At 39.3% G+C, this 21,505-nt stretch overlaps 2 protein-coding genes across 3 annotated transcripts; one reads left to right on the forward strand and one right to left on the reverse strand.

The window, feature by feature from the left end:
- Positions 1–89: 89 nt before the first annotated feature.
- Positions 90–18,043, reverse strand: LOC113014332 (sialin). Of its 2 annotated transcripts, XM_026155780.2 has the most exons (11): positions 17,897–18,043; positions 13,463–13,616; positions 12,553–12,770; positions 12,225–12,458; positions 11,588–11,762; positions 11,170–11,288; positions 9,263–9,424; positions 8,736–8,868; positions 7,605–7,752; positions 7,323–7,413; positions 90–6,176 (listed from the first exon to the last, which is right to left on the reverse strand). In XM_026155780.2, exons 2-11 carry the CDS (start codon positions 13,545–13,547, stop codon positions 6,009–6,011), a joined length of 1,533 nt encoding a protein of 510 aa, XP_026011565.2. In that variant the 5' UTR covers positions 13,548–13,616; positions 17,897–18,043; the 3' UTR covers positions 90–6,008. The 2 variants fall into 2 exon arrangements, with proteins under 2 accessions (XP_026011565.2, XP_026011566.2); XM_026155781.2 differs by lacking the exons at positions 13,463–13,616; positions 17,897–18,043 and adding an exon at positions 12,928–13,387.
- Positions 18,044–18,147: 104 nt separating this feature from the next.
- mycbp (MYC binding protein) lies at positions 18,148–21,055 on the forward strand. Its single transcript, XM_026155787.2, has 5 exons — positions 18,148–18,891; positions 19,117–19,189; positions 19,301–19,349; positions 20,626–20,755; positions 20,834–21,055. The coding sequence occupies exons 1-5, from the start codon at positions 18,877–18,879 to the stop codon at positions 20,876–20,878; spliced, it is 312 nt and encodes a 103-aa protein (XP_026011572.1). The 5' UTR covers positions 18,148–18,876; the 3' UTR covers positions 20,879–21,055.
- Positions 21,056–21,505: the final 450 nt, after the last annotated feature.

A 21,505-nucleotide genomic window follows, 5' to 3' on the forward strand; every position in this document is an offset into this window, starting at 1 on the left:
CGTGTCTTTGTGCTTTATTAATCTACACCAAAGGGGTGAATACCTGCTAACTACATTATACCCAAAAATATCAATTAGGTCACATTAGCTGCAAAATGCTAACTGCTATTTATTATTTATTTTTACCAGTGAAACCAATATAACATCTCCACATTCACAAATATACATTTCTGACATTCAAAAACAAAACAAAAACAAATCAGCGACCAATATAGCCACCTTTCTTTGCAAGGACACTCAAAAGCCTGCCATCCATGATTCTGTCAGTGTTTTGATCTGTGCACCATCAACATTGCGTGCAGCAGCAACCACAGCCTCCCAGACACTGTTCAGAGAGGTGTACTGTTTTCCCTCCTTGTAAATCTCACATTTGATGATGGACCACAGGTTCTCAATGGGGTTCAGATCAGGTGAACAAGGAGGCCATGTCATTAGTTTTTCTTCTTTTATACCCTTTCTTGCCAGCCACGCTGTGGAGTACTTGGACGCGTGTGATGGAGCATTGTCCTGCATGAAAATCATGTTTTTCTTGAAGGATGCAGACTTCTTCCTGTACCACTGCTTGAAGAAGGTGTCTTCCAGAAACTGGCAGTAGGACTGGGAGTTGAGCTTGACTCCATCCTCAACCCGAAAAGGCCCCACAAGCTCATCTTTGATGATACCAGCCCAAACCAGTACTCCACCTCCACCTTGCTGGCGTCTGAGTCGGACTGGAGCTCTCTGCCCTTTACCAATCCAGCCACGGGCCCATCCATCTGGCCCATCAAGACTCACTCTCATTTCATCAGTCCATAAAACCTTAGAAAAACCAGTCTTGAGATATTTCTTGGCCCAGTCTTGACGTTTCAGCTTGTGTGTCTTGTTCAGTGGTGGTCGTCTTTCAGCCTTTCATACCTTGGCCACGTCTCTGAGTATTGCACACCTTGTGCTTTTGGGCACTCCAGTGATGTTGCAGCTCTGAAATATGGCCAAACTGGTGGCAAGTGGCATCTTGGCAGCTGCACGCTTGACTTTTCTCAGTTCATGGGCAGTTATTTTGCGCCTTGGTTTTTCCACACGCTTCTTGCGACCCTGTTGACTATTTTGAACGAAACGCTTGATTGTTCGATGATCACGCTTCAGAAGCTTTGCAATTTTGAGACTGCTGCATCCCTCTGCAAGATATCTCACTATTTTTGACTTTTCTGAGCCTGTCAAGTCCTTCTTTCGACCCATTTTGCCAAAGGAAAGGACGTTGCCTAATAATTCTGCACTCCCTGTACATGCAGGTGGATTGATTTGTTCGATAGTTGTGAAAGAGCGTAAGGTGAATACCGACACATACACAAAATAAAACGTTTTAATGAGCCAGTGTAAGCCCAGACAGACGACCTTTTACTAAAAATTGTGTTAGCTTGCAAGCTAGCGCCAGATATTCTTTTGTTCGTAAATCAAGGTCAGTACAACAAACACGATTACACGTAAAAAGCAGTAACCATCCTGTATTAAATACCGAGAAAGAGAAACGTTTTTCTAGAATCAATAACAGTTAAATATCAAAGGACGGCAAGAGGACGTGTGTACACGAATATGACTCCCGTTACACCAACGACACACCGACTCCCTTCTCCACCGACTCCACCATTAACATCCGGGTCATTCCCGGTCTGTCTGATGCAAGTTCCAACGGAGCGCTGAAACCAGCGGCACACCCTCTGAAACACACACACGGAGCTCCAACAGCAGCCCGAGGATACAGAGATAGCATAAAAAAGTGTTTTATTACTGATGAACCAGTAATGTAGAAAACCCTATCTCAGTATCAATAAAATGTCTCAGTAATAAAATACGTCAAAGCCTTCTTAGGTTGTGTAGTTTAAACCAAATTCGCAAAAATTACAAAACCAAGCACATTTCCAGTGTTGTTAGTTTTAACATTTATTTCAGTCAACTAAAAGTTTTTTTTTTTCAAAATTGGTTTTAATTGGTTTGTTTTAGTTAAGAAAAGACTTCTTAACTTGTTTCTTTTCTTTTCTGATAAATGCTAACACCAAAACGCAACTTACTGCATAACATGCAAGGCTGTGATATATCAACCCAACAAAATATATTTTGTTATGTAAATATATAGAGAGCGAAAGCAAAAAGGAAAAAACTGACACAAACCTTAAATGTATTTTCTTGTGCCATCTAGTGGGTGTAGAGACGAACTGTGTGCAGCAAAGCTGACTGTGCAGAGGGCATTTACTGCTTACTGTAAAATCATGTGAATATATAAATGTCTCTTTATATATAAAAAAAATAATAAAAAAAATAAAAAAGTGACTGTAATCTATTTTGTTTGGGGATTTGTACACAGGTCTCTTTCAAAAAAGAGATTCAGATCTCACTGAAAACATATGTTTACATAACAATGCCTGTAGATGTAGCTTTAGAAACAGTTATTACTGATTTTAATTTTTTAAATAGTTTTTATTTTTTAATTTCAAAAAGATTGTTTCTTTACTTTAAGTTTCTTTATCATATAGCCTCTGTCATATTGTAACTTTTAACTGTAAAATAATGCAACACTTAACAATAGATGACCCAAAGCCTCTTAGATGTAGGTGCATTAATATAAAGTAGTTAACCAAAGCGAATAAAACTGAAGATGTCTCATGTATATTTTTATTTAATGAATTGATACCACGTTATTGAAGTTAAAATCTATTTTAATCAAAACAATGATTATTTAAACCCACCCCTACTGTGCAGCATACAGTACCAACATCACATATGTTCAGAGGCAGCAGCCAACAAGGGCATGGAGGGCCCCAGACATCCAGAGACCCCCAGAGAATGAGGGCCCAAGGATGACCACCGCACCTCGTGGATTCTTGATATGATTCCTTGTGAGGGTGACGTCAGTCAGGTTGCCTCCCATTCAGTATAAAACCTCTCAATCCGGCCCCAGTCTTCCTCCTTTTTTTTTACCTTGCTTAAAGGGAACCACCGGTGAGTTTATCTCTCATTCTTCAAGTGGAGAGGGACCCGTCTGGCCTTATCTTCTTCTTTCTTTGATTTTTAGGTTCACTGTGGTAAACATGGTAAAAAAAATTAGCCACCATACTTTCTCTGTATGTATTATTGTAGGGTCTACCTTACAATATAAAGCGCCTTGAGGTGACTGTTGTTGTGATTTGGTGCTTTATAAACAAAATTGAATTGAATGTAGAACCCCTGCCTCCTCATTGTGCTGCCTGCTTTATTGTTGTTGTTATGAACATTGTTTGACCCCACACATCAGTGATCCAAGATCAAAGATGTTTGAAAGCAGTATGGTGAATGAGGTCTTATTGGCCTTGAGCTTCAAATGGAATAAAGAAATTGTGTTAATGTGTTTGAATGAAGCTGTAATTGGAAGTGTAACAGAATTGAATGACATATCCACTTTATATTCTTTTCGTAACAATCAAACCAGACACGATAAATTTTGACCCCAGAGGACAACAGGTGTGATTATCAAATGATTCAAAAACAGCATCCTCACTAAATTTTGATATATACTACTCTGTGATAATTTAAATAGTCAAAATAATTCAATGTTTCATTTAATTTTCACTCAAAAACATGATATATACGTTTATGGAAATTAGGCCCTAAATTCCAAAATGAAGAGAAAATTTTGTTGTAATGCACTGGACCGAAGTAAGACTAAAGTTGTAACACAGAACTGATTGACAATTTATACCATATATTTTACATAACAGTCAAATCAGAGGACAGAAGGAGTATGGGAGGACATTACGAGGGTTACATGCCACTCACTTTAATTTTCAGGTAATCCAAGTAAAAACAAAAGTCTTTTCAAAATAAAAGCACACATTTTCATGACATCACACATTTTTAAAGCACAGAGGAGGTGAATAAATCATCACATCTTTACAATCACAGTGCTCTTTGAAAAACTGCATGATGGTATTTCCTAGATCATATAGAAAAAAATAATCACTGTAGTTTATAAAAGGAAGCTTCTTACTGTTGAAGCAAACCCATATGATTACAAACACTGCAAATGCTAGCACCCGAAGGTGCTTTAAGTCTTAAAAACAAGTGAAGAAACTCCAATCTAAAATGTAAGGTTTCACGTGTCTTTGGCACTCTTATCAGAATAAAACATCCTGAGTATTCATGTCATTGAAAAGTGCTTCTGTTGGTCCTAATAAACAGTCTGTAGAAGTGGTCAGAAAACTGCAAACAAAGCAGTCAAAGACGAAGCTGTGCGACAAACTAATATGAGGATCACTTCATGAAAAATCAGTCAGTGTCTCCCACCTGAGCCCCTCAAAATCAGCTGATTTTTATGTCCAATAACTTTCATATCTTTAATGAAACCATGCAAAATTTTATTATAATACTGTGAGTATTTTTTGAGTTACAGGCTCCCAAAGTACACAGGGTGGGTTAAGATTTGGATAATTTTGAGATGACGAGGAAGCCGCACTGAAGGCAGCTTCACAGCAGCTCGATGTTCCTGTCTGAAGCCGTCTCATCCCAAAGGAAACTGACAGAAACTGAACAGGAAAGGTGAAATAACCAGGATGAGAGTTTGAGGCTGTGGTTCCCTGCTTGAAAACGGAGGATCTTTAACTCTGAGTGGGAGGAGAGAGGAGTCCCCAGGCGAGGGAGGAATTTATCCATGAGTGATGGGACGGTGGAGGGTTAGGTGGGCTGACAGATTGGTGAGATGGACTTTGAACATGACTGTTGTGGTGAAGAAAGAGCTTAGCTGGAGGCAAAGCTTTCAGTTTTACCTTTAAAAACATTCTTCAGGACCCAAACTTGCGCATGTCAAAACAACTACAAAGAGCACGTTGTTTCTCTCTTTTAAAACAGAAGAAATCTGAGCTAGAAGATGATGCTGGTATCAAAATGTGGGAAAAAATAAGAACTTTCATGAAATATAATTTGTTTAGATCAGCCTCCCGTAAAACATGGTCATATGGTGCTTGAAAGTATACCCAAAATGCAGATATCTCCATTGAATTATAAGAAAACAGGTCAAACATCCAGTGATCATTCTTGTTCCTCTACATCAAAGATATTAAATTGTTGTTTCCTATTGAGCTATGATATAACCCATGACACCGATCCTGAAAAATGTGGATATATCCTGTATGTAGGTTAAAAAGGCTAAAAAATGCTGGGGAAAAAAATTAAGTGACTTAAAAAGTAGCCCAAAATTTTAACACATCCCTGTGTACTCTGATGGCCTGTAACCCAGAAAATATTCACAGCATGAAGATTCAAAGCTTCATTAAATGTATAAAAGTTATTTTACTTTAAAGAAAAATCACCTGATGGTGGTTTTTTCCCCCCAGATATGTATATTTTATGTGGAGTGACCCTCCTGTTGTGCAAAATATGCATTTTGTTCCAAACTGTACCTTGTTCAAGGTAAAATTAAAAGAAAAACCAAAATAACTTTAAAAAAAAGTGATATGTTTTGGTCTCACCTGAAGTGTCGTAAGTATCAAACAGGTGCAAAGAAACAAAATCACCCGGAAAATTTTAAACAAAACTCACATACAAACGATTAAAACTTTATCAACAAGAGTAAACGTGTTTCCTGATTATTAAAAGGCAGCACGTGTTCGAATATGTCATCTGCACCAAAACTAATCTTTTCTTAAAAGTAGTGATAACATTCTAACCCTTGAAATTTCACCTCCCAGCGAATTTAAAGGGTTAAAAATGTGCCTAACAGGAAATTTTAAATGCTCCATAAGCTGTAATATAGTTGCTGGAATTACCGTAAAAATAAGTCTATCAGCTCACCTCGTAAACAAGAAGAGCATATTGTAGCTCTGAAGTCATTATTGGTTCATGAAGTGTGAATACTGCATGAAGTCCCTTAATTTATACCTGAATTTACAGATTAAACCTCCAGACACATTCCTCTAAAATCGGAAAACTGTGTAAAACTAGCTAACCGTATATGTGTCTTTAAAGCCTGAGTAAAGGCTCTGCTGCTGATGCATATTTCTGCTTTAATGTGAGATGGACCTGTTCCTCTTCCTCTCAGCTTCAGCTCGCTCCTCCTCAGTGAGGGCCCATGGTTGGAGCTTGCCGCTGCCAAGAAACGTGTAAATGACGGCACCGCCCGCGTTGATCCCAGCAGCAACCCAGAAGACTTTTGCCCAGCCGGCCAGAGTGCGCTGCCAACCAGAGGAGAGGACGATGAATGTTAAACACTGTGAATCTGACAGTGAATTATTGCTGCTTTCAACTATTTTATGATGCCTTCTGTGTATTTTCCACCTTGAAGAAATAAAAATATGAAGATATGATTTTATTATCATTCCTATTTCTGTTGTTTTCACACGTACGCTGCAGCCATTAACCTGAGAACTCAAACATCCAGCAACATCAGCCCGACTTTAACCCTCCTAACATCCACCAGAGCACTAAAGCAGGATTATGGGCTTATCTCGATAACTTCATGATTAAACCTGGGTTTTTAGTCACACAGAGGTACATGATTTTTATGCTGTAGACCTGGAGCAGGTTATGTTTGAGACAAAAAGATCAACCAGTCCTTAGAAAACAGCTCTGTGTATTGGTTTTAAACTTCATAACAATTTTATTTTTTTATATTATATATGATAGATAAAAAGGGCAACTATTTGTAAATTTGGACTTTATATTAATTTGTAAGAAGTCTATGCTTTTGTATTTACTCACTGCTCTCAGAACGTTTACACCACCAGGTGCTAACAGTCTGAGAAAGAGCTGTGATACTGCTCGATATGTTACCTCACAGAGTCTGCATTTTTGCCAGCTTTCCCTGAACTTTATTAATACAGTATTGCACAGAGATTCATATTGTACTTTTAATACTTTGCTGATATGTCTGCATCCGTTTTAGTGATGCAAGTTTGTTTTACATGTTTAACTCCTTCATGTTCTGTAATAAAGTTTTATCCTTATTTGTAAAATTATCACTGTCCATGTTTGTGATTGGTCAGATGCCGCCAACGTCAACCCTTTAATGTGAATTTTTTCATAGCTAGGTTGATAAACCCTGGGTTTAGCGAGATGATAACCACCTTTGTTTATCCTGATTGCCATAGTTAGGATAAATGAATCCAGATAGCATAAATAAGTCCTCCGTATAGTGACCTCGCTTTGTAGTTCAGGGCACAGGTCAAAACAGGTTAGGGTTGGGTTTTATTTTTTTTACTTTGGCATATCAGCTTCTGCTATGAAAGGTTTCCTCACGTTAGGAAGACACAAAATAGCTTAACCCTACTTAAGAAGACTTTGTGCTCTGGTGAGATGATGAATTTAGCCTTTATACTCACATCTTCAGTAAAGTATCCCGTTACGATCGGCGCCACGACCCCCGGGATAGTCCCGAAGGTGTTGGTGATTCCCAGCAGGAATCCTGCATACCTGCAGGAGCAGGAAACAAAGTACCTGTTTGTCACAGTTTCATTTATCCAAGTCTTCATTAGATCTGTGGACTCCGATTATCAATGTATAGTTCACTTAAGTGATTTGCAGCTTTTATGTGTTTCACGTTTTCGGGGTTTAAACTGTTAAGCAGTAAAAACTTAATCAGCTGTTTGGACGACGACACCCACCGAGGAGCGATGTCTATCTGGTTGATGAAGACTCCGGCGGCACTGAACCCTCCCGTTGTCATTGACAGTGTGAGGAAGGTGACGATGAGGATGTGGTCGCAGCCGGCGTAAACCACAGCCACGAGGAAAACCGAGGGCAGAAACAGACCTGCGGAGAGAAGAGACAGCCGTTGGAACAGGAAAAAAATAAAACAGTACCGGGTCACTTTCTCTCTTTAAGAGAGAATCTGATCTACTCATGTCCAAATTCTGAGTGAAGTGTTGGTTTTACTGGGAGGAAATTCACTTCAGTGCATGGGCCACATTCATCCCAGACCAGTAAAACCACAGCATACACACACGCATTAAAAAACAAGTACATTATAATCACAGTCACCTGGAGTCCTGCAGGCCTCATACTATCGCTTCACAACAACAAATGCAAACTAAACCACACGGGGGCAGCGTTGCTTCATTAAGTCACTCAAACTTTAATCTGCATTTGTTTGTGTTGAACAGCAACTGTTCCTGTGTCACATGTAAAAACTGCAGACGAAGCTTTGATGAACACAGTTTTTCATCTCGGGGAGGGACCCAGAGACGAATCACATAAAATGATCTCTGTAGTAAAATATTTGTCGAAGTGTTGCAAATGAGCAGAGTTTAGTTTGTGCCGTGTTTCTCATTCTTTCTGGATGTTTGTAATTCCAATGCCTTGGCTTAAAGTGGGATTTTGCTGGCAGAGGAACACTAAGATCCAGCAAACTTATTAGTCTCAAAATAACTCCCAAATCAGCTGACTGCTGCTGCTGACTCTAAGGCTTTCTGCTCTTTGTGAATTCAGCTGCATCCTACATTCTAGGAGGATTTCATGAGTCATCATAGCAGGAATCCAGCATGAAGACAGAGGACAACCTTTTGTGACAGTGTTTTCATATCAAGGTTAAACCAGCAGTGCAGGAATCCTGACTCCTTTCTAACCAGGCGGGGCCAGAAAATTCACACAATTCTTTACAAGTGGATGTAACACTCTCTTAAAAGTCAAGACTTTAACCTGAGAGACTAACTTCCTGCTTTACCTTCTGAGTATGCAAACACCTATATGTATGTAAGCCTGCACACAGATGAAATGAGCACTCAAGTTTTATTTACCTACAAACGTGAAGATTTTGCGAACGACAGTGACGCTGAACACTCGCCGCTCGATGAGGGCGTCCGCCATGACTCCAGACAGCCACGCCATCAACCAGCTGCCCAGGTACGGCAGAGAGGACAGGAAGCCGTTCTGATACAGACACACAGACAAATGTTCAGACTTTGTCCCAACACAAAAATACAGAAATATAAACACTGACATCAGGAAAGTGTAGAGCTGATGCTGTAGTTTCAGATTTTGGGACTTTCACTTGATTTCCTCTCTGACATCTCCACATTTTTGGATAAAGCTACACGTTTACTATCCAACAGTGTTTCAATTCTTCTATTTTTTACTTTTTTTTTTTTACAATTAAGAGAAAAAAGAAGCAGAGGTCAAAGATAGAACAAAGTCCTTGTATCATAACATTAAAACTGAAATTTCACATCCAAGTTTTACTTGGGTGAGTCTCATGTGTCTCTACTCTGATCTCAAACATCTGAAGCGCTTCGGTAAACATGAAACAAGTGAAGGGAAATCTCACCGACTGCAGGTCGAAATGCAGGATGACGTCCATGTAGGTGGGCAGGGATGTGAGCAGGGTGTAGTAGGCCCAGTTCGAGCACATCTGGGTGACGATGATGGCCCACAGTTGGACAGACAGCGCCATGTGCAGCAAAGGCAAGGACCAGCCATGACCTGTACCCTGAAGCATCGGTTCAGGTTAGAGAAAAATCATAACAATGTACTGAAATAATACAATTTAAGAACTTTGCAGTAGAATCTGACTGATATAGGGTTTTTCAGACCGATACTGATGCAGATATTTGACGATTTAAAAGCCAGTATTTCAGCCAATACTTTTTCATTTCAGACATATGAAACACAAACAGATTTACCCGAAGTTTGAGCAGAAGTTTATTTACTTGTTTACGCTCAGGTTGGATCAGCTGGCTGCATTTATGATGTTCCCATTGTTGCAAATGGGTGTCTTCTGGTGGACAAACCATGCAACATCAACACTCATAACATGCCTGAAGAGTGTTTCTGCTTACTTTTTCAATTTTCATTTATCATCTGCCAAAATAACTAATGCTGGATTCTACTCTGCAGCAATAAAAACATAATCATAGACAGAACATCTGTAGGGTTAAGAAGGATTTTCTGTTTTAAGTTATTATAGGTAAAAAAACAACAACTAGTGACATACTGGTGACAGATAGTGGTCCCCCTCAGCCTCCTAGTAGATAGACTTATGTCATCAATTTCAAAATCCTAGGTGACTTCCTTCTAGAATTATCACATACAGATGATTTTCAGATAACCTGACCTCTGACCTCAAACCTTGAGGTCTACATTCTTAGCAGATACACCCATGGAGACTTGGGTGTCCACGTCACCTGTCCGTGGACAATGATGACCATACTCCATGAGCCTTTTATGGCTGAGGGGTAAAAAACCAAACCACCCCCTCAAAAACTGTACAAAACAGCATAAAAATATGCAGAAAATGTCTTTGATTTCAATCTTTATTAGTTTAATCTATATTTATTAGTTTGGTCAAACTGAGCTGAGAGGGATTTATTTTTCACCAACACCTGAATGTCTATGTGACGGTTTGTCTGCAGTTGTTTGTACTTTAAAACCAAATCTGAACTTGTTAAGCCCTTAAAACCAAGTTTACCACAATACTTGTCCATCAGTGCGATTCCCCCTCCCCCTCCTCCGAAACCTTTTCAAACAATAAAATCTAAACTGAAACGAAACCTATTGAAGAAGATCAAACTATAATATATTTGGATCGAAAATATATTTGGATGTAAAACCAACTGAGACAAAAGGTCAGCTGCGGGGAAGAGAGAGTAAGAAAAGGCAGAGCAGTAAGAGAAATGGAAACAGGAAGTCAGATAAAGGAAGTGATGAGTCACTCTTCACTGCAGGTAGAAAAGAATACACAACATAGGAGCAGGTGAGGGACAATTTTGAACAGCAACGGAAAGCAATGTCATTTGTATATACACTACCACAAAAAACATTTGCAAATGTTTTCAAATCTCTTTTTGGGGTTAAAAAAAAAACTGCTGTTGGTATTTACTAAAGATGCCCAGTTAATCTAACAACTAAAAGGCAGGACTGAGGTCATGTGTTGCCTGTGAATCTGCAGGAGTTTCCTTATACGGGGTCACAGAGCAGTGCTTCTCAAAGCAAGGACCCTATATAGAGCACAAAATAATAAAAAAGCAGATGAGGACCAACAAAACAAACAAAAACAACAGTCGCATGGAGTCTGAAACTTTATGTATAAAATAGATTTACACAAATAGCTCCAGATAAATATAAGGAGTATAAAAGATACGAAGGATTTGCTTGGTCAGATTATAACAGGGTTCCCTGACAGAGACACACACGAGGATCAATGTAAATAAATATCTGTTAATGTTTCACTCGTACCTGTGGTCCCACGGTTTTAATGATGTAATCTCGCTCCTCTTTGCTGATTCGGCGATGGTTGCGAGGGTCATCTGACACAAAGATAAACCAAAAGACTGCCCAGAGGCAACCAGCACCGCCTGGAAGAGGAGGTGAATGATTGAAAGAATCAGCAGATTTGGCAGTGAAAGCAAAGAGCTAAACAGTGATTGTCTTCAAGGCCAAGTCAGAGGAAAAGTAATGTTACTGTTGTCATAAACCAAAGAGGAATAAGCTAAAATGTAAAATTGTGTGTACCAAAGATAGACTGGCATCACTGTACATTAAAACAAGACTTCTGTGTAGCCTCAATAATACACAAATTGCTCTAAACAGTTTTTTGTTGTTCAGATGTAGTAAAAAAATGGCTTGTGGTGGCACCAGTGTGTGTTCCCCTCACCACAGATGTAGAAGACAGTGGGCCAGCCCAGCATCTGGCAGATGTAGCCAGTGAGCGGCAGGGCCACAAAGGCGCCAAAGCTGCCCCCAGATGCCGACATGGCTATCAGGCGAGAGCGCTCCAGAGGAGGAGCCCACCTAGCCCATATCGCCATCATAGCCGGGTACGTCACACCCTAGAGATGCACACAGAGACAGAGACAATGTAAAGAAAATAATCTGACCACTGTTATAGAAGCTTTTTACGTTGGCAACTACAAGCACCTGGAGTCATTCTTGATGTAGGTGTAAAAAGGTTAAACCAAAAAGTGTACCAATGGTTTTTCTTCTCATTACATTTTTGGCAGTCATTCACAGCTGATCACGCTGGCAGAGCGAGGCCTGTATCACCCATAGGAGCAGACGCAGGACTCCTCATACCACAACTTATTAAACCCCTCATTTGGATTTTTATTCTCTGAGATCTTGAGTTTTCCTATTATTTTCTTACCTTTCAAAGATTTTTGTTCAAGTAATAATTTATTTATTTAATCAATCCATCTTAGTATAAATACGGTTACCACAGATGGGTGTTCAGAGCTTAAACGAACCTGTCAAAGAAATAAAGAAAAACATGTCTGGTCTCCCCCCTGTCGTACCTCTCCGAAGCCCTCCAGAGCTCGCAGTGCAAACAGCCAGTACGACCCCCATTTGGCAGCGAGAGGGGTGAGCAGAGTGAGGGCAGCCGTGCCCAGCACACCCAAACCCAGGAAAAACTTCCCCCCGTAGTGACCGGCCAGGTAGCCGCCCGGGATCTGCGTGCACAGGTAGCCGAAGAAGAAAGCCCCGAGCAGCCAGCCCTGAGTCTCAGAGTCCCAGTTGTAGTGAGGGACCTGGGGAAAGAGGTCACAGAGAGGAGGCGTCACAGAAAATAAAGCGCGAGGAGAGATCTTGATGGCGGCTCTTTCAATGCTCTTGCGGCGTTACCCCGGCAGGCTGCTGGAAATTATTGCTAGTGTTCTCGCGTCCTGATGGTGGTGGACAGGCGTTGGTGACGGAGTGGTTTCCGTCTGGATCTGGGTCGGTGCTGTTCACCATGGCTACCATGGCGACGCTGAGGTTGACACGGAGACCGTAGACCACAGTGAAGCCGAGGAACATCAGGAAGGCGAGGTTGAAGCGGGCCGAGCAGCACCGAGGAGGAACTGATCACACACAGAGAAATAAATAGTGTATTTTTTTAAAGAGGCTTAAATTTGGCAGATCGCCTCTTTTAGGTAATTTTCCCACGCACGTTTGAGCCGCTTCAAATACAGGCACTACTTTCAGATACCGCCCTAGAAGAGCTGCTTCCATACTCACACCACAATGTGAAAGCATGATATTGCTTCCAGTCATCAGTACTAGTACCCTGGAGTTTCTGTTTTTTGATCATTCACTGGAGAAAAAAACATAACAAAAAAATCCACAAAGAGCATTTTGGGTAAACTTTGAAGGCTTTGTAAATAAGCTGAATAGATAAATAATTTTCTTGACCTTATAACAAACATTTCTCTTTAAACATTGCAGATTTTTCCCGTAACAAGCCAAAAAACCTGGCCTCTAAGCATCACCAAGATCGTTTATATCTTTACAGCGGCATGTGATTCCATGTCTGCTGCCTCATTGAGGTCTTATATGACAGGTGATCTTTAATGCTGATGTGTGCACTGAAGAACTGAAAACCATCGCTACAAAACAACAAAAGTAACAGCTTCACTTTTGTAGTCATGTTCAAAATTAGATCCAAACACTTCAGTGATACCAAAAGCTCAACCTGCTGCATGTTCAGCTTATTTTTTCAAAGCAGATTCAATATTTCTGGTAAAGATTAACATGTAAAAAATGTTTTCCTCACTTTCATCACTCCCGATGAGAGGTTCGGTGTCCTCACTCTCATCGGAAGCGGCTGAGTTGATGGAGCAGCCATCGGGTGGCGGCATGGCAGGCGGCTGGATCCAGGAAAATATTTAGTCTGTGTCGATGTCAGTGAACCATGGTGCCCGGGACGTCTGCAAAGGCAAGATCAACTTATTAAACCACAACAAAGAGGATGTGGGACAAACACATGACAAATGCCATGGCGTGCTGACAGGCAGCAGGTTTGGACACTGTAACATGCTGACCCACACACGCTCGCACACACACACACAAACACACATACAGAGTGGCTCTTCCACTTCCAAAATACTTCCACATGTCTGAACTCATTAAGTTACTGATGCCCGAATTGGCTCTGATGGAGATGATGATGCTGACGATGAAGCTCAGAGAGCGTTCACACTAACACAGCAGTTATTGTTGCTGTTATTTCAGCTGCTCTTTGTTATAAATTTAAGCTTTTTGGGAACTGAGAACACAACCCACAACCTCAGGCTGACACACATCTGTTTTCACAGGTACAAACGTGGTTTTAAACAGGTTTTGTGTGACCAAAGATCAGATTAAGAGTTAGAAAATACAGACATATTAAGAGAGACAATTAATAATTAATATCAATTATCTTTAATTGATATTAGTTGGATGTAATGGAGGGAGTTATTCTAATGTAATATAATATATCATTTTATATTTGTTCCTTAATTATTTTCAAATTGTTCATAAGTTTTTTAAAAAATTTTAAATATCTATTTAATTTTATATTTATGTTAAATTTTATTTGTTTATTTTTTTCCAAATTCATTTTTCTTATTGTATTTCATTTTTTTCCTAAATCTTCCGATTGTGCTTATACACCCTTTTAAATGTTGTTTTTATTTCTTTATAATTGTATTTAATTTCTCTGTAGCTTCCTCTTTTACAAAACAAATATTATTAAATTATCAGCTGGTCCATCATCGGTGACGCACTTTGAATTGAACCACAAATAAAGTTTGATTGATTTCATTAAATCGTGGTTACCAAAGTCAGTGTATGTCTGAAAATTAACACAACAGCTATTAGCCAAAACATTAAAAACACCAATAGGTTGAAGTGATAGATCGACAGTTTTTAAATACAATAATATTCTGCTGGGAAATACAGATGCAGAGGTTTCTTTGACATTGCAATATTGTTCCAAACACCGTGTTGGACGGGAGAGGAAAATTCGTAATTCAACGCTGCAAAAACTGCTGAAGAACTTTAACGATGCCAATCTAATCAAGAATCCTTCAAATGCGCTGGAAAAATCCGGACCCATGGATAAATATAATAATTTTAATAATAATCAATGTTCAGTCTGTCTGAAATAAACATGAAATAAACATGAAATAAATGTGGATCATCGTGGATAATACAACACAGAAAAGCTGCAAAATGAGACTATAAAGATTAGATCTAAAGCAGAATGGAAAACACTGACAGTTGACTTTGTGGTAAGGTAAATCTATTTGCTGGTGTATGTTTGTTATGAGAGAAGATGACCTGAAGTGACTTTTAGTTCCTGCTTAGTTCCTGCATTTCGATCCTGCTCCTTACAGCAAGTTTTTAAAAGGCTCTGCAGAAAAGATGACGTTTTTATAAAACCGTCATCTCTTTCGAAGTCATTTTGTTTCTGTCTGTTAAGTTTAAAGACATAATGAAGAGGTAAAATATAAAATCGGGACAAATGATGAAAACGTTTCAAAATAAGAGGAAAACTGCAGAAGATTGTGGAGCTGTGCCAATTAGCCGATCAACAGATGAAGCATTTGCTTTTCTTTCTTTTGACCAACACACAGATTTAGCTGTTTTCCTTCTCACTGTTTTTGTTACAAATAAAAGTTTATCTCTATCAGTGAAACTCCAAAACAATTCCTGTTACTTCCTCACATCCTCTTTCTGGGGAACGGCTTCCTAAATATCATGACTTTAATTATTTATGTGACACATCATAGTAAATCTTAATTTACTTGAATTTTAGACTGTTGGAGTTTTGGTGGGGGATTTCTTAAAACTTTTAATATCCAGAGTAGAAGAGTGAAAGTCTGGTAGACTGCAATAAGAGCCATTTATTATGAGTTTAGTTAATCATCTCTGCATCTCAGTAGAGTCAAGTTCATATATTTTGTGACTCTGATGCTCATCCAGCAGCCTTTAGACACATGAGACTGAACTTTAAATGTGTTTAAACACCCACACGACCCAATCGAAACCCTGTAGTTAAGCTAACTACAGAGTTTTATAAGACAAAGAGGTCAAGATGTTCTCACATAAGAAGTGAAACTTGGTGTCATGACAGTGGCCTCTCTTATCTCATCAATGAACGCTTGTAATCACTGTGAATAAGCCTTTGAACCACAGCTGCTGTCTGGCACACTTGGCTGAGATGATTAGGAGTTCACCTGGTCAGTCAGTCTGTGTGTTTTAGTCCCAAACTGTGACTCAGATGAACATGTCCTAGATTTCAAAGCTTCAAAGACGCTGGACTGGACTTTAACAGAGTATAAGTTTGTGAGAGGTTTTCCATCAGTGGTTACTTTCTCCAGGTTGTTTTTTGATTATCCACTTTTTGGGTAAAAAAAAAAGGGAGACATCGCCATTAATTTGTCCTTAACTTGAGGTCATCCCCTCAGTGTTTTGAAAATAGATCTACAGTTTATGGTGCAAAAAGGTACAGTGAAAAAATAAAAAGTATTTATTGTTGCCTACAGTTTTGGTTCTGATGTCATGGTCATTTGACTTCGAGCATCCTGTTCCCATTTTTTGTGAACGTCCTGGTGAAATGTCATTACTTTTTGGGTTCTATTTCAGTTTTATTTTAGTCTCTCACATTGTTTCCACTGTCTCTACATCCAGTGTGAGTCTGCTCATCTCTCTGCTTTGTTTCTGCCTTTCAGTTGTTTCCTGTTTTACTTTGATAGTGTCAGGTTTTCTCTTCTGTTTTGCTCTGGCGTTTGCTGTCATGTGTGCTGTGATTTCCTCGTCCTCCTGTGTTTCCCCAGCACCTTGTGGGTGTTTTTGGATTAATCTTTGCCCCCCCTGTTTTCCACTTCCACTTTGCATCCAGCTACAGCCTGACATGTTTCTTTAATAACAATAATTTATGCAAATAATCAGTCATTAAATCTGCAAAGAGTTTAATATTTTTTAAATGTAAGAAGTTTTTTCCTCTTTGATTTACTTTAAATTTGCCATGTCACTCTGAGAAGTATGCGAACTTGAATAGCCAGCTGTGTGGAAAAACACCTGAGACTCTCACTGAGTAATGACACTTAAAGTCTGTACTTTTTTATAGGCTCACCTTTTTGTTGTAATGCACCGTGAACTTTCCAGATTTGTATTTTCAAACTTATGGTTACCACACACACAGAAAAAGAACTAAAACAAAATAAAAAAATAACCCTGAGAGAAAGTGAGCCCAATCAGGATAAGAATATTAGAAAATATCCACAATTAATATGACCTTTAAACAGGTACTTTAATCTGATTATTATCAGTTATCCTCAGATGGCTCCCACAATGTGTATTCTGTTAATCCATTTAAGAGTTTTGTATGACAAAACTTAGATTATTGCCTTTACCATGTGATTCGTGCACTCCGAGTGAGCGTGTGTGCAAATGTGTGTGTGTGAGAGTCTATCATGATCCTCAGAGCACATGTCACCTCTTCAGGAATAGTAAACATATTATTACACTGACTTTTTCTGCTGCTTAGTTTGGAGGGAACTGGGTTTGAAAAGGTAAAGACGGATAACCAGATCTCAAATGTTCATATGCATAACTTTATGTAAATCCACACAGCTTCGAGGTTTGGCAGATTATATTCCACCAGCTTCCCATCCATAACTGGAAGTTTAAGTTTGTTTTTATGTTATTGTGTGATGGACTGTGTAGTCCAACGTGATGCTGAATAAGTCTTATTATCAGCACTGGTAGAGAAAGATAAAACCTCTTAAAGCATTTACATAAACTTTTGGGGACCGCCTACTACAGAACTTGTTGTCGTTTTAACGAGTTTTTTTATTTTATTTATATATAACTCAATATAAATCCAACTAAATAATATTTAGAAACAGCATCTGTTCATCCTTCAGTAGATGTAACATGAATATCATTAAATATTTTAGGAAACGGAGCTAAATCAACTCATCTTTCCCACACTGAGACACACCACAGCATGGTGTAATATGTCTAAATAACGTAACTGTAACTCTATATCAACATTCAGACACATTAAATAAGTGTTAATATACTTAAACGTTTCCAATTAAAGCTAGAACTAGCTGTTAAATGCCCTAGCCAGGAAATGTTTGTTAACAGCTCAGCTACAATGTGTCACTGATTAACCGGATATCGATCAAAAGCAGCTTACCTTGTTATATCAGCTTACCTTGTTATTATAAACTCTTATTCCATAGGGTTTATTGGAGGTAGAAGCACAGGAGGCTTAACACTTGACACTTGTCATCTTGAAGCCGGCGAAACAATAGAAACTCCTTTCCGTGCTGATGTTTTTACACCCAAGTCATGTGAGCCCCGGGAAGGGGCCGATCGATGGATAAACCACGCCTAGTTTTAGACTATCCAATGACTGCAGCTCATATGTTTTATAAATCGGACGTTGCGCTGGTAGCGCGCTTCCGTGAAGGCTTGCGTTCGCCTTTCTGTGTTGCCAGATAGGGGTGGCAGCAGCAGCGAGGCCAAGCCATTTAAATATAGAAACTAAATTACACACAAAAAAGCAGAGAAGTTGCACGTATTTATTTGTTAGTTTAATTTGACTTTTTCTTCCTGAGGGTGACAATATCTCTCAAGAGCACCGTGAATATGCCAGTGTAGAAACCCGGGAAAAAAGACTTCGACAGTGAATTATGACATTTTTACGATACCTTCGGTATCAGAGCAATCCATTACTCGATTTTAGAGCACCCAGTAGTACATGGCAAACAGGAGCTCCTAACACAAAATTCGGCTTGCTTTATTTCCCAATTATAATGGGTTGTTGCTTAACTGACGAAAAATCATAATATGGTAGGTAGGTTCTGCATGCCCGTGACGCAAATCTGGCAACACAGCTTCATCGTCTCGTTTCGATGTCTGAGGCGTTTCAGTTGTTTACTCGCAAACGGAACAACTTACGTTTCTTTATTGTTTAAATGTATCTTATTTTGACAGCTACTCTGTAGTCTTTCTTCTCCTTTTACAAGCTGATTGTTTATCGGAAGAACTTCATTTCCGCATGATTTGATGTGTTGTTATGGCAACAGAGTCACCTCCTGCGTAGCATTCAAACAGCTGCAGCTAGTCCCGAGTTATTTTCCGTTTCGCACATTGTAGACGACCCGGAGTTACACGGCTATTATTGAAGTCATGGCTCAATATAGAGTAAGTATTTTTGGCCTTACTTTCTGTAGCTGTTATGTTTTACGTGGTACATTTAAAGTTTGTAAAACTAGCTAGCTAGCGTCATAACAACGTGACCCCTGCTCGCCAACACGGTGGAAGGCAGTGAAGGCACCATGGGCTGAAAACAGTTTTTATAGCGCTCTTTATGTCGGTGTATGAATGGGCTCCCAACTTGTGTGTCATCCAACTATTTGTCTTTTTCAGGCCTCTGAGTCGAAGCGGGAGCAATTTAGAAGGTACCTCGAAAAATCTGGAGTCCTCGACACCTTAACAAGCGGTAAATGGACCCCCCCCCCGTTCAGCCTGGTGACATTAACGATAATGCATTCTGTGAAACAGTCTTTTAATTTGTTTTTACTGATATCCGTGCTCCCCCTCTTTCTTGCAGTTTTAGTTGCTCTTTATGAGGAGCCTGAGAAACCTAACAATGCACTGGAGTATCCTTTTCTCATTTTTGCAGCCTTACTACAACCTCAGGTGGTAACAATTAGTTTCTGATGTGGCTCTATCTTCAAAGCAAAAAAGATATGTCACACTTGTATGTTTCAGATCTACTGGGTTTTAATATTGGAAATGCAGGTTTTAAATTATTATTTCATTTATTGAGGGGAAAAAGTTATCCAGAATTACCAGGCCTTATGTGGAAAAAGTGATTCCCCCTAAACCTAATAACTGGTTTTGCCACCAGCAAGAACTGCAACTCTTTGGTATAACTAGTAACAAGTCTTTCACATCACTATGGAGGAATTTTGGCTCGCTCTTCTTTGCAAAACTGGTTTACTTCAGCCACACTTTATTTTTTTATTGTTATGTTTATTGTTTATTAGCTCGATTAGCCAGTTTAAGTCCAAACTTTGACTAGATAAAGCCTTCCAAAACTTTCATTATTATTTGAGTCATTAGGAAGTGGACAGTCAGGTTATTTTTGTCCAATATTTGTTTGATCATGTGGAATATTTAAATGCAGCAAATATGTAAAAATAAGATCTGGAAGTTGGCAATACTTTTTCACAAAATGTCACTCAGTATAAACAGGTTTAGAGCTTAAACCACTGCATTTAAAATAAAATAGTTTATTATTTTTTATTTATGGTATTATCAGTCTTAAAATGTTACGATTGCAGTCAAATCGATTATTTAAATGCACCGTTGTCCCCTGAAACCTTCAGATGGGCAATGAGGTGACTCCTGGTCCATTTAGAGATGAATGGCAGCCTTTAAGACTTTGAGTTTTAATTCACAATAAAAATCTTAACATCTCCAATTCTTCAGCTATGTAGAAAGGGGAAATCAACTGCATCAAAATTCATCAATATGTTGATGTTCTGTGCATCTCTGTATACTGCAAGGATGTAGGCTAGACCAAATAATCACTCGGCAGTTTTATTGTGGAAAAGCCAGTTTCTTGTTATGGCAGCAGATTTAAAATCTAAGGGGTTTTTTGTAATCTGTTCATGGGGTTTGATTTATTCTGTGTTCTTCACATGTTTAAATACTGCAGGATACTTGCAGTGGGTGAGTCTGTCACAGGCCAACAGTTCTTAAGCTAAGGAGTCATTCTCCTGCACCAGTCTCTCCAACCTACAAACTGGATCATCATTCTCCTGAATTAACATGCAGAACCGAGTTGGACCTTGTTCTGCTCTAATAAAATTAGATAGTATTGATGGGTAAAATGTCCATGCACTCGTTAACCCTTAACCATGGCAACAGTTTCATAAAGCTTCATCTCGGGGCAGCTGGTCCAGAGCCAGCAGACACAGAGGCTCTTCGTACGGAGCTGGCTGACCTACAACAGAAGTGCAGCGAGCTCATGGAGGAGAACAAAGAGCTGAGGAGCAGGGTGAGCGTTTACAGATAATCACATGTCTATATTTGGTCTGTGACCTTTAACCTTCTTGTTTTCCTCCTCATCTTCCAGCTGATGCAGTATGAACCATCGCCTGATGGGGAAGCAGCAGAGTAGAGGTTTTCTTTGCTTTTGTGGAGGAATAAAAAGAAAAATGTTACTAAAGCCTTGTTTGTATGTAAATGTTTATTAAACAATGGATGTACAGTGAATGCAAAATCACTGTTATTTTATTTTATTTTTTTTGTTGTATAACAAGAAGCTTTCTAAATTAAAAATGACATTTCAGCATCAGCCTTTCTCTGTCCTGAAGGTCCTTGATTTTGCTGATGGAAATTCTTCATTTGTTATTAAAGCTTCATCATGGATGAATTCAGATGCTGCGACTGACTGAAGTGTCTGGCTACAAAGGATCCTGCAGGAAGTAGTTACCAGAACATGTGTGCACTCTGGTTATTTCTTAGGTACATATACTTGCTAATAACAGGCCTAAAGTGTGGCAAGAAAATCACACTGTGATCTACACCACCACTCCCAGTCTGAACCATGACTTGAGGCATGTTGGATCCATCCTTTTCTGTTTTTCTACACCAAATTCTAACCCTACCATCCAAATGGCATTGCAGTAATTTTTACTTATCAGACCAGGCAGGTTTGTTCCCGTATTCAGTTGTCTGATTTTGGTGAGTAAGTGTGAACTGTACCTTCAGTTTCCTGCTCTTCGTGGACAGGAGCGGCACGCGA

Source organism: Astatotilapia calliptera, chromosome 22, assembly GCF_964374335.1.
Source record: "Astatotilapia calliptera chromosome 22, fAstCal68.1, whole genome shotgun sequence".
NCBI classification, from domain to species: Eukaryota; Metazoa; Chordata; class Actinopteri; order Cichliformes; family Cichlidae; genus Astatotilapia; species Astatotilapia calliptera.